Genomic DNA, 13,387 nt, shown 5'->3' with positions numbered 1-13,387 from the left:
GTGATATGTATAAAGTAAATCAAACAGATATTTGAAAATAGGATTTTATTTTATGAATTAAAAAAGTGAAGTCCAGTATTTTCAGTATAACAAGAATGAGAGGTTTCAGTTGAACATTGTTATTAAGCATAAATTGTATAAATTGTACATTACAGAGACAGTAACTCATAGGACCTCCATTCCTGGCTGCTGTGGCCTCCTCAATAAGGGGTTTGATAGCAGCAGATCTTCCATGTCCAAAGCCTTTTGATAATTTTACCTCCTATTTTGCTCTGGCTCATTCAGAGGACTCCTTGGGTATAGTAGAACCCTTTTCACTGTGAGAACTCCGGAAAGCATCCAGATTTTTATCACGGACAGTTACCAGAAAATTTTTTTTTTTCCTTATTTCAAATACAGCTGCTAAAATCCATTTCTTTGTTTGGTGTCTTGCATCTGTGTCTAGTAGCTGTTCTTCCTAAGCTATTAAAAGGCAGAAACCACTTGCCCTAGCTCCCCGGCATATTGCTTACCCCAGACCATAGCAGCCCTTTGCTGGAGGATGCACAGTAGTGACTGGAGCAGCATGACAGATTGTTCATGCCACAGAAAGAATCAGGGCTCCCACTTGCTCTGGAAATTTGTTATCAATAGTATTGTCATACGAGAAGAGGAGGTCAGATAACACTCAGCTTCCAGAGGGAAAGAACAACAGATACCCCTGTATTAAAACAAGAAGTTGCTAACTGTATGCAAGACCCAATATCCAAACTCAGAGTCTCTGTATCCTGTGCTCAGGGAAATGGTGCCGTTCTCCCTCCACCTATAGAAAGAATTAATGAGAAGTAGCAACAAACATGGGCAATTTCTAAAGAAAACTAACTTCAGCACATACAGAAAGAAAGTCGTTCCCCAGGGGAGCACCAGGGAGAGAGGCAGAGCTTGTCCAAGAACAGCAAAGGAATTTTAGGTAGGCAGAAGTCATGCAGTGAAATCCTAAAAAAGAAGAGGAGATGGGGTCCAGGGTCTGAGAGAGAACCCTGCAGGTGATGTAACAAGCCAGGAGGGTGTGCTCACTTACCACACAGTAATACCTCATACTGTCTCAGCTGTCCTTTGAGGAATGCAGCCTTCCATCTCCAGTGCCTCAGGCCAGCCCTCGTACTTGTTGGAATTTTTATTGTTCCTTATATGCTGCAAAGAGTGAAAGGACACGCTATCAATTACCTCTTAGAGCACAACCAAAAAAGGCACCATATAGCTTAAAGTCCCCTCTGAACTCAGCCAGGGCACTTATCTCCCAGAGCATAACCAGCTGTTTATAATACCCTTTAGAGATCAGAATGCCGGGATCCAAGCTCAATTCTCATTCTATTGAGAACCTCTAGATATGGATACACCACAGAGATAGTGAACACGGGCTTCTCATGCTAGTAGTGAGCCCACACACACACCAGGATCTGATATCTAAGAAGGAAGTGGGTCAAACCTGGAGGTGGTAAGAGGTAAAGGCAAAAACAAACAACCCCTCTCCCAAGACCCTGGCCAGATCATCCTCATTATTCAATACCCCTCAGATTCTAAGCTCTTGCCATGAAATTCACTTCACAGTTGCAAGAGCCTGACTTTAGGCAACAAGATTAATCCAGAAAGAGGGATTTATGTCTCAGGTAGACAGATTCTGTGGCATGAAGTGGTCTCACCTGTTCGAAAGGGCTTTTGTCCTGGACACCTTTGGCACCCACAAAGATCCAACTGTCTCTGAAGCTTATGTCTTTAAAAGCTGAGCTGCCAAAGTCGCTGAAAATCTTTCGAGCCTCATCATTCATCCTGTAGAAGAGGATATGCTACAGTCAAATTACACATGACACTATTCCAGCACATCTATACCTCTGACTCCCATGTACACCTTACAGTACAGCAGGATATCCGTCCTCTGGTCAAAAACTCACTTGGTAGCTGGATCATCATAAGATGCCACAAACACTATCGTTCCTTCATGAACAGTACGTAGAAACTTAAGCAGCTCATTCACATCTGCAGATAAGAAATGATGCAGAAATTAACGAGGAACCAGGAAGGCAAGAGTGGAGGTACAGGGGTGTGGAGGCTGTTGACACAGATGCAGCATTCCTGACCCTTTTTACTATTTTGCAGGAAAGCTGCACAAGAGCATGAAGATGGATAGCTAGCAGATAAAAGGTGATGAGCATTAAAATGTGAATAGTAGAACAGATATTTTTAAATAAATAAATTTTCCCAATGGAGGCGAAACTCTAGAACAGTGGTTCACAACATTTTTTTTTTTAGTTGGGATACAACAGATGATGCTCACATACATGACACTGCTTATCAAGTTTCAAGTTTATTATAAATTTGATTAATCGCTTATTCAAAATTCTAAGCGATGTACAAATCAATAAAATTACAAAATTTTAGGGGGGAAACAAAAACACTTAGAACTAACCTAACAAATCATATTAAAACAGTAATGGCAACTCTTAGGAATTAAATGTAAACATGTTGTATATTCCACTGAACCCTATCTCCCCCCAATATCAGATCACAACTAGCACATTTTCTCCATGTTAAGACACCATACAAAATACATACATATATATATATATATTTTGTTTCGAATGTCATCTGAGTAGTAATAAATCTCTCTACTACCAGGCCAATTGTGAAATATCAAAATTGAAATAAAAAATACTAGGACTAGGGGGGCATGTCATGAAGCTACTAAGTAGTAGATTTAAAACAAACCAGATAAAATATTTGTTCAGACAACGTGTAATTAAATTCTAAAATTCTTGTACAATCCCTCTGGAGGCTGAACTCAAGTGTTCTTGTATGTCTGGTGGCTTCTGCTGCAGGGCTACTAAAATTTGATCCCTCCCTTTTGGGCTACCTGCCCGGGAGTTTCCTGTCATGCTCAGTTTTGTACCTGCAGCTTCTCTGCATGGTTGAAAGTCTCTTATGCTCGTGATTTGTTTTCAATTCCTAGTCTTTTTTAATTTATTTTGCAGGTTTGTCCATGTGCTGCGGATCAACTCTGTGCGAGTGATCCTTTGGCGGGAGATAATAGACATTTTAAATTTTGTCTGCTTCTGGAGGGTGGTCTGTAAGCTTAACCTGCAGTAAGCCCTCTGGACAGCCTGCAGATTGGATCGGGTCTCTGGAATCAGGAGCCATCTCTCCCCCTGGTTTGTCCGCAAAAGGGTAGAGTGCAGGCTGCTGCGATTCCGTGGAGGTACGCCTGGATTGGGACTGCACCGCTTGTCTTCCCTGATTTTCCTGAGGGGTCCTGGTGGTCATGATCTGAGGTGACAGGAAAGGTGAGGCAGACAGACCTAAAAAAATCCTTAAATCGGCTCCTTGCTTGTACTGTGTATAGACTGTACTTGCTTGTACTGTGTATAGACTTTCGTTGCAGCACATATCTCTGTGGTGTCTATGAGTCACAGAGTTTGCCGATTTGGGGGAATGCTCAAATCGTGGTTTTGGGTGGTTTCCCTTCATGCCCTGGTCCCCCACCACTACCTGTAAAATCCTAAAATCGCCATTTTTCACATTTTCCTGTGTTTTTAATGGGCGTTTTTCAGTCAAAATCAGCACCCACGACGGCCATTTTGGATTTTCTTTTAAGTTTTTAAAACTATATTTTTTGGACTTAGAAGCTTCATTTTTGCTCCAAACTTCACGGATGGCCACCTCAGGACAGGATGACATGGATTCATGCCGTAAATAAGGTGGATGACATGTGGTTTCGCAGCCGTGTATTCCGTGCACTGCGAGGGTCGTGAACCGGCGTGGAGTCCGCACTATCCTCCGGAGAGGCCCTGCTTTCATCCCATTCCACTGGAGACACAATTCCAGCGTCCAGGACCCCAAAATTGGGCGAGGAGAGCGCTTTTGCAAAACAAGCACAGTTCTGGAGAAAAGTCTCATAAGTCTTCAAAACATTCCAAATCTGAGTCCCGCAGATCAGCTCTGGCCGCTGGGGAATATTTTTCACCAGAGTTTGTGGATATGATATATCAGGCTTTCATGAGAAAGTAGGCTATGCCTCTCAGACTCCAGTATGGCAGTCGGTTTAGCCTTTGGATTCCAGCATGTCAATCTGCTCCCTTGCTTGTCTGCCTGAAAGCCAGTGGCAACTTCCCACTATTGCGTTGGTGCCTGCGTCAATTTTTATGCCATTGCTGTAGCACGGCTCTTCGGCGGGCTCCGCTAACGTGGCTAGCCCAGCAGATCTCGGAGATTCCCAGAACACTGATTTCCATGATCTTGGAGCGGATCAGATGGTGCGCAGTAGTGCTGCCTGATTTCCGATTGAAATCGATTCACCATTCGAATCGGTTCGTTGTTAAGAAAAATCAGATTCAACAATTCGGCCCTGAGACCTGTTCAGGTTTTCCCTCTGCCGCCGCCCGCCAGAGCCGTTCCCATCTAATGTAACTTCCTGTTTTGCAAAACCGGAAGTTACATCAGAAGAAACAAAAGGACCTCGTGCAGATCGGCGCCAGCAGCAGCAAAGGAAATATTTGGCTGGCTGTATTTTTGGCTGGCTCTCTTCTTTCTCCTTCGCACATTTCTCCTCTCCTCCCCATGATTCCACATCCACAGTAAGTACTGTAAGTAAATGAATTGGGCAGGGAGCTGGTGAAACTGAGAATCAGCAGGGGGGCTGGGGAAACTTTGGGGATGATTTGCTTTGGGGAAGCTGTGAATCTGTTTCTAACTAATTTTACAGCTATGTTATAGTTTGGATGTTCCTATTTTTGACATGATATTGCCTTGGTTAAATAAAATGTTTAAACTTAAAAAGCTGTGTCACTGAAAATGAATCGAATAATCGATTCAACAGGGTGAATCGAATAGAAATATTTTTCTCTGAATCGGGCAGCACTAGTGCACAGGCTCTTTAAGTCCAGTCACCTTCCTGATCTTATCTCTAAATCCCTGTAGACATTGAAACTTGATTCAGACTCAACAGTTCAGGCGGAGTGTTCCGTCACGAGTTCTAAGCCCCTGCTTTCCGGATCCCGCGGATCTGGCGGAAATGCTCTTGGAGGTTTGGGAGGCCCTGAAGGGTTCCCTGAAGTGCGCTAGGGCCATGGCATCGGAATTTTCCAAGCACCTAGTCCTGCCGAGGATGGATTGTGCGGTGGCTCAGACCACTAAACGTACCTGAAGGATGTCCAGGACCGAAGAATAGATTTTGTCATGAAGCGTCTTTTTGATTCCATTGTGACGGGAGTGCGAGCTGCAGCGGCCACTTCCTTTGTGGCCCGGGCATTGCATACTAAACTTCGTCAGGATCCTGAGGAGGTTGTCCTTCGGGATCTTGACTTCCTGGTTCCTGGAGTGAATTATTTGGCAGACGCATTCTATGATATTTTGAAAGTTTTTACTAAGCTGGGAGCTTATTCAGTTTCTGCTAGAATGTTATGGATTCGCTAGTGGTCGGGTGATTCTACATCCAAGGCTACACTGAGCAAACTGCCATTTAAAGGTTTGCTCTTATTTGGCCTGGGTTTGGATGCCCTGATGGCAAGTGTGCAGGACTGTAAGCCTAAGGCACTTCCTGGCTCTAGACCTCGTCTGACCAGGGGGACGGGACGGCTGCATTTTCATACCTTCCGGAGAACCTCACAGTATGCCAGACCCCCCTGTGGCAAGACAGCGTTTCGGAGTGTCCTACAGACCTCGCTTTGGAGGTGCAGTGCACCAACAGCCTTCCAAGAGAAAATTATGCCACCAGGTCTCTGGCAAGGCCCCCCCAAATTGGGGGGCGGCTTTTGGCCTTCTAGAATGGCTAAAGATAACCTCGGACCAGTGGGTCCTAGAGGTACTCAAGGACGATCTTCTACTGCAGTTCTGGCTGGCGGCGGACTTCTTCCTGTTCTCTCCTGAGGGAAATCCGGACAGGGCCAGCAAGATGCGTGCTACGGTGTGCCAGTTACTGTATCTGGCGGCCATAGAACTGGTCCCAAGGGACGGCTTGGGCTCCAGGAGATACTCGTTTTACTTCATTGTGCCAAAGAAGGACTCCGACAATTGCAGACCAATTCTGGAAAAGCAATGAACGCATTCTTGCGAGAACGCACCATTTCCAGATGGAAACGGTGCGTTCTGTCATAGCACAGGTGGCACCCGGGGAGTTTTTGACTTCCTTGGATCTCACGGGAGTGTATCTCCACATCCCGATATTCCCAGATTATCGGAGGTTCCTGAGGTTTCATGTTATTGGGAGGCATTTCCAATTTGCGGTGCTCCCTTTTGGTTTGGCATTGGTGCCCAGATCTTTTACCAAGATTATGGTGGTAGCATCTGCCCATCTGCGATCTCTGGGTGTGCTCATGCATTCGTACCTCGACTGGCTAATCAGAGCTCCCTCGTGAGCGCAGGGCCGCTTGGCTGTTCGCCAAGTGGTGTCTTTGCTGAAACATCTCAGATGGGTGATCAATCTGAAGAAGAGTTGCCTCAAGCCGACCCAGGACTTGGAGTACCTGGGAATCTGGTTCCACACGGGTCTGAACTGGGTATTTCTTCCAGAATCCAGAAAACTCAAACTCAGCAGTACAATTCGGGACATGTTAGCGGTCTCGGCCCCAATGTACCTACAGGTGTTGGGTCTCATGGTGGCAACCATAGATGTGATTTCGTGGGCGAGAGCTTGCCTGCGTTCTCTTCAGTTTTCACTTCTGACGCAGTGGAATCCTCAGAGAGGCGCTGGGGGTGAAGCTGCCTTGATTGGCAGCGGCGAGCAGCAATATGTTGTAGTTGAACCTGGTCACTCTGAACAAAGGGCTCCCTCTGCAGGTCTTGGACCGGGTGATCCTGACCACGGACGCGAGTTTCTCCAGCTGGGGTGCAGTTTGCACGTCGGTCCCGGTTCAGGGCCACTGGATGGTGCGGGAGAGCAGATGGTCCATCAATTGACTGGAGCTGCGAGCGATTTGGTTAGCTCTACTAAGATTTCAAGGGTGTCTCCACCGGAAGGCTGTCCGTGTGTTCTTGGACAATGCGACAGCGGTTGCCTATGTCAACCATCAAGGGGGTACAAGGAGTCCCCTATTGGGCTTGGAGGCTCGGTTACTCTTTGGTTGGGGGGAACAACATCTGTTGGACTTGTCCACGTCTCATGTGGCCGGTGTAGAAAACATAACATAACTTTATTTTTCTATACTACCTCAATCAAAAGAATTCTAGGCGGTTTACATAAGAGAAACAACTGGACAATCAGTGAAATACAAAATATTAGTAATAAGAATGCAGCATATTAACTAAAAGGCCTATAAAAAATTTGAGTTAATACTTTCAGGCAGACTTTCTCAGTCGTCAGACTCTGGATTAGGGAGAATGGTCCCTGTCCGGGCTGCATTCGAGACCATAGTGCGCCACTGGGGTCAACCTACCTTCGATCTGATATCATCTTCTCAGAACAGGAAGGCAGACAGATTTTTCAGCCGATGATGGGTCGTTAGCAGTGAAGGACTCGATGTTCTGGGTCAACCTTAGCCCGAAAGGGAACTTCTGTACGTCTTTCCCTCATGGCCTATGATAGGGCGAGTGCTGCACCAGGTGTCTTCTTACAGGGGTCTGGTGATCTTTGTGGCTGCGGTCTGGCCCAGGAGACCTTGGTACACAGACCTTGTGAGGTCCTCGGTGAGGGGTATGCGTCTTTCTTGCCATCGGAGGTTGCTCACCAAGGGGCTGATTGCACTTCAAGATCTGGACTGCTTTGGTCTAATGGCCTGGCGCTTGAGCGGGCAGCCTTGACAGCCATGGGTTATTCCTCTGTGGTTATCGCCACACTCCTGCAGAGCAAACGGAAATCGACTGTATTAGCCTATGCGACAGCCTGGAAGTGTTTTCAGGCTTGATGTGCGAGGGTTCAGGTGGACCCATTGGTAGCGTTGGTGGCTCATGTTCTGGACTTCCTGCAGGCTAGCCTCAGAAAGGGTCTGGCAGTCTCTTCTCTGTGTTCAGATTGCGGGACTCTCCTGTTTAGGTCCCTCTTCATTCAGGGGTTCTCTGGCTTCTCTCCCAGATGTTGTCCGGTTCTTGAGGGGGGCTGAGGCTGAGGGGGGCTGAGGCTGAGGCGGGCTGAGGCTGAGGCCTCCCTTGTGACTGTCTTGCCCGTCGTGGAGCCTGAATTTGGTCCTACACTCCCTGACTCATCCCTCCTATGAACCCCTGGATGGGATCTCTGTAAGATCTTACCATTAAGACCGTCTTCCTGATGGCGGTCACATCGGCACGGCAAGTGTCAGAGCTTCAGGCCTTGTCGTGGAGAGATCCTTTTCTTCACATCACGGAATCTGTGGTGATTTTGAGGACTGTGCCTTCTCTTCCAAAAGTGGTTTCCACTTTCCATGTCAACCAAGAAGTTCGTTTGCCAGGCTTTGTTCCTTCGGGTTCCAAGTCTCAGGACCATGTTTTGCAGTCTCTGGATGTACAGTGTCTCATTTTGAGATACCTAGAGGCCACTAATGACTTCTATCTGTCGGACCGTCTGTTTGTCTTGGTGGGCGTTGGGGTCGGCCTGCTTCCAAGGCTACCATTTCCCGTTGGATACGTGCGGCCATTTCCATGGCCTATGTGGCGGCAGGGAAGAAGCCTCCCCTTGGGGTGAAGGCTCATTCTACCAGAGGAATGGCTTCCTTGTGGGCCAAATCTCATGTGGTCTCGCCTGAGATTTGTCGGGCGGCTTCCCTTCATACCATCTCCAGGTTTTACCGGCTTGATGTGGCAGCTAAGGGTGATACAGCCTTTGGCGTTCTCGCAGCAGGCTCATCAGGCCCCCCCTGAGATTTGGGACTGCTTTGATACGTCCCTCGAGTTCAGCCTCCAGAGGGATTGTACAAGAATGAAAGATTAGGTTTCTTACCTCTGCTAATCTTCCTTCTTGAAAATCTCCTTTAGAGGCTGAACTCCTGCCTATCTGTTTTGTCTGATTTGCAGGTCGCCGCTTCAGTAACTGGTAAGCTGCATTTCTGTCTGACCAGCCTCACTAAGAATTAAATGCACATTCCCATGTAAGGTTTAAGGGTTGGTGGGTTTCCCAGGGGGGTGTCCCTTCTGATCTTCAGGCTGTGTCTACATTCCATAAAATTTCCAATGTTTTGCAGTTTTATAATGTTTACATTATGTGTTTGATTACAGTTGGCCGTAATAATTTCTTGAACAGAATTGACTAGTAGCGGGAGTTCCCGTGCCCTCTCTCTTCTTCTGTTTCCTGTTGTCAAAGATCTACCTGGTTTTTCTACTAATTGAGCATGACAGGAAACTCCCAGGCACGTAGCCCAAAGGGGAGTTTTAGTAGCCCTGCAGCAGAAGCTACCAGACTTACAAGAACCCTCAAGTTCAGCCTCCAGAGGAGATTTACAAGAAGGAAGATATGCAGAGGTAAGAAAGCTAATCTTTCATTCGTTGCCAGAGAATGTGGTGAAATCAGTTAGCTTAGCAGGGATTGAAAAAGGTTTGTATAAATTCCTAAAATGGAAGTCCAAAGGCCATTATTGAGATGGCTTGGGGAAATCCACTGCTTATTCTTAGGATAAGCAGCATAAAATCTATTTTATTACTTGGGATCTGGGTTAGCCACTGTTAGAAACAGGATACTGGGCTTGATGGACTTTCAGTCTGTCCCATTATGGCAGTTCTTATGTTCTTAATCTTTAAGATCACAAGGAGAGAAATGGTTGTCCATGCCCCTTCAATTAGAAAATGCCTTTAGGCATGCATACTCTCATTTCTAATCTTAATGTATATTTTCTGTAAACCGCTTAGAACCTAACGGATGTAGCGGTATATAAGAAATAAATTACATTACATTACATTACATTTCGTGGCTAGACTACGGAACCAAATCCGACCTTCTATTAGATCATTGGAGGAAATACTGAGATTCAGGAAAACTGTTAAAACTTATCTTTTTATATAAAATGCCTGTCCTTAAATAATACTGATACATATATGCTGAATCTGTAAGAACCGCATCTACTCTATACAAGAATATGTGTTGTATTATCAGGCTGTTGTGAAAATATGTGCCCATATCATTGCTACTGACTTATCATATATACTCAAATATAAGTCGAGACCATCATTTTCCCCCCCAAAAAGGAGGAAAAATGGTTGACTCGAATATAAGTTGGGTGGCTTAATATTCAAGTGCCCTGTCCTGCCAGGATCTGCACCCAGCGCCCTTCTTTCCCTCCTCTGTCAGGCTCTGCACCCAGCCCCATCCAGTTCAGGCACTGAACTTAGCACCTTTCCTTCTCTCCCAGGCTCTCTACCCTGTGCCCTCTTCTCTGCCCTGTCCATCATATCTCCTCTGCTGCTGGAATCCCTGGTGATCCAGAGGTGTAGCAGACAGGAGTGAGCTTTTTACGCTCCTGCCCTGCTGCTAACCTGGTCTGTTGCTTCTGTGAGTTCCAGCTTCAGCCGCTGAGTGGTACCGAGCAGAAGCACTCTTTATCACTGCTGGTCAGCTCTAGGTGGCTACATGAATGGCGACAAAGCGCGCTCCTCTCAGTGGCTGAAGCCAGAACTCGTGGTAGTGACTGACTGGGTTAACAGCAGGGCAGGTAGGGGGATAGGGTGCAGAGCCTGGTGGCCCAGCGGAGGCCTGCAATAAGTCTGGGAGGGGAGCAGGTGTGCTCTGAACATAAACCGGGATCCCCATAATTGGGCCAATTTTTTGGACCAAAAATCCCAGTTTATATTCAAGTATATAAGGTATACTGTGCATATGTTGTATTATCTTGCTGTTGTGGAAAGTTAAGTGCTCATATTTTATTGCTGACAAACTGTGTACATAGACCTGTAACCCTATCTGAGCTCTTTTGGGAGGACGAGCTAAAAAAAACAACTGATAAATGTTTTTTCAGTGTGTGCATCTTGAATCTATTTATGGGTTAGGTGCTGATCTTTGTTGGTGCCATTGCAGTGCACAGGGATCCCTTTATCACATTTGGTGGTCCTGTCTGAAAACTCAGCTGTACTGGGACCAAGTCCAAGATTTGGCTCAAACTACGTACTACATGAACTCTTTTTGTGAACATTGAACCTCTGGGCCTGTTGGCACAACAGAGGAAACTATACAGCAAGTAGATTAGTATTTGCTTCAGCATGAAAGCAGTGGGACATTCCAGGGCCTCAATAAGGTGCAAGCTAAAATTGCCCATGATCTACTTGATATCTATACTCATAACACTGTGGAGAAACCGACTGAAGCAGTTTATGAAAAATTGAGACCCTTATATCAAGTAGTTGGACTGCAATTCCTTGGCTTCTTAATGGTCTCTCTGATGATATCTAGATGACTTTTTTTGAAGGATGATGGGAGTTGATCCTGCTAAGGGGGCATGAGATAATGAGGTGGGGAGGTTTCTGGATTAGGGATTTGGTTGGGAGGGATGTTGGGATAGAGGGGAAGGGATTATTGCTTGTGTTTGTCTGCTAAGCCATGTACTGAAGAAACATAGCATGTCCTCTTCAGTTATGGGGGCTTTTGTTTTTATTTAGATTGCATGTTTTTAAAAAAATCTAATCAGGATTTCATGATCGCACTTTTCCAGTACAGGTTCAGGCGATTTACAGGATAAGAGACCTTTGTAGCAGCATGGAGAAACAGTTACAGCACAGTGAATATGAAGGTTATACTGTTTCAAGAGAGGAAGATTACAATATGTTGTAAAGGAAGTTTACATTGTTGCAGGAGGGAAATAGTTATATTGCACTGCAGAGAACTGCTGCATTGCAAATAAAATGGGTGCAACCAGATAAATGGCAGCAGTGAGTGTGCCCAGGTGAATAGAGAGAGACTGGTAAGAATTAGATGAAATACACTCTGAGTGGGACTTTTATACTGTTGCTTAGGCAAAAGCCAGACTAACTGCCTCTGAAAGATAGTACACATTCTGTTACATCCTTTCCGGATTCCATGCGCTAAGTGTTCAATCCCAACCTGCAATCCGGGAGTTGCAGAAATCCAACATTTTTCTGAGTTGTTCTCCATACTGTACCTTCCTTTCTGCTGAAGGTGGTATCAACCTTCCATGTCAACTGCTGCTGCATCACCATGCCAACCAACATTGTCTATTTTTATGAAAACTGTCTGACTTACCTCCTGCCCACATGTCAAAGAATTTTGCATCTATGAGCTCTCCATTAACCCCTGAAAGAAGAAAGATGTGAAAGAACAGACTCGCCACTGTCTAGAAGTCTTTTGATATCTCATCAGAAGAGCAAAATCAAACATGCCCTATTTGTGTGGCCTAATAGTGAGAACCAGGAAAGCCAGAGTTCAAATCCTGCTTCTGCTAATAACACTCCCATTGCCTAAGGTACCCTCCTTTGATCACAAACTCAAAGGAGCAGGCACATATTAAGGGCAATTTTAGAACAGAGTGCTTACATGCATAAATGTAGAGAAAACTAGTGCTAAAAAGCAAACTGTTAAAGGAACAATGCTACTTCAAAAAACCTTTGAACCTTGGGTGGTGCTCAGATTCCAAGATGGAAAGCAAAAGACCTCAATATGGGGACTTAACCCCTATAGAGACTCTTGAGGTATCTATCATTGCACCGTGTGAGAGATTTGTATGAAGTACTTGTTGGTGATAGACTCGATGATTGTATAGTCTCTATCTTTAAACTCTTCAAAATGAAATAAACTTTAAATTGAATGAGCTTGAAAAATGAACTTAGCTGTGAAATACAGGAAGCGTTGGTAATGCAGGGTCCTGACGCGTTTCGCCGCCCTGGCTTCCTCAGAAGACCCGCAAGCAACTTGTATTCAGCTTGTTCTAATTGACGTCAGTGAATAACACAATGTTCAAAACTTGTCCTGATAAGAGAACAAACATGATGCAGATAAATACATTTAAATAGCAAGCTGTGATGAACTAGGTAATGTGAACTTTACCTAGTTCACATTACCTAGTTCATCACAGCTTGCTATTTAAATGTATTTATCTGCATCATGTTTGTTCTCTTATCAGGACAAGTTTTGAACATTGTGTTATTCACTGACGTCAATTAGAACAAGCTGAATACAAGTTGCTTGCGGGTCTTCTGAGGAAGCCAGGGCGGCGAAACGCGTCAGGACCCTGCATTACCAACGCTTCCTGTATTTCACAGCTAAGTTCATTTTTCAAGCTCATTCAATTTAAAGTTTATTTCATTTTGAAGAGTTTAAAGATAGAGACTATACAATCATCGAGTCTATCACCAACAAGTACTTCATACAAATCTCTCACACGGTGCAATGATAGATACCTCAAGAGTCTCTATAGGGGTTAAGTCCCCATATTGAGGTCTTTTGCTTTCCATCTTGGAATCTGAGCACCACCCAAGGTTCAAAGGTTTTTTGAAGTAGCATTGTTCCTTT

The 13,387-nt window shown here is 45.2% G+C and overlaps 1 protein-coding gene across 5 annotated transcripts in view; it reads right to left on the bottom strand.

Annotated features, from left to right (window-relative positions):
* Positions 1–30: 30 nt before the first annotated feature.
* Positions 31–13,387, bottom strand: part of FAM3A (FAM3 metabolism regulating signaling molecule A) — a 42,744-nt gene continuing 29,387 nt past the window's right edge. For all 5 annotated transcript variants that reach the window (XM_033920135.1, XM_033920164.1, XM_033920155.1 and 2 more), the window contains 5 exons: positions 12,122–12,172; positions 1,932–2,016; positions 1,683–1,809; positions 1,061–1,173; positions 31–802 (listed from right to left, as the gene is read on the bottom strand). In XM_033920135.1, coding sequence (XP_033776026.1) covers positions 1,075–1,173; positions 1,683–1,809; positions 1,932–2,016; positions 12,122–12,172 — 362 coding nt within the window. In that variant the 3' untranslated portion in view covers positions 31–802; positions 1,061–1,074. The remainder of the gene's footprint in view (positions 803–1,060; positions 1,174–1,682; positions 1,810–1,931; positions 2,017–12,121; positions 12,173–13,387) is intronic.

This window comes from Geotrypetes seraphini, chromosome 1, assembly GCF_902459505.1.
Source record: "Geotrypetes seraphini chromosome 1, aGeoSer1.1, whole genome shotgun sequence".
Classification (NCBI taxonomy): domain Eukaryota; kingdom Metazoa; phylum Chordata; class Amphibia; order Gymnophiona; family Dermophiidae; genus Geotrypetes; species Geotrypetes seraphini.
Note: the sequence above shows the minus strand (reverse complement) of the source record. Positions and strands in the feature narration are given on the sequence as shown.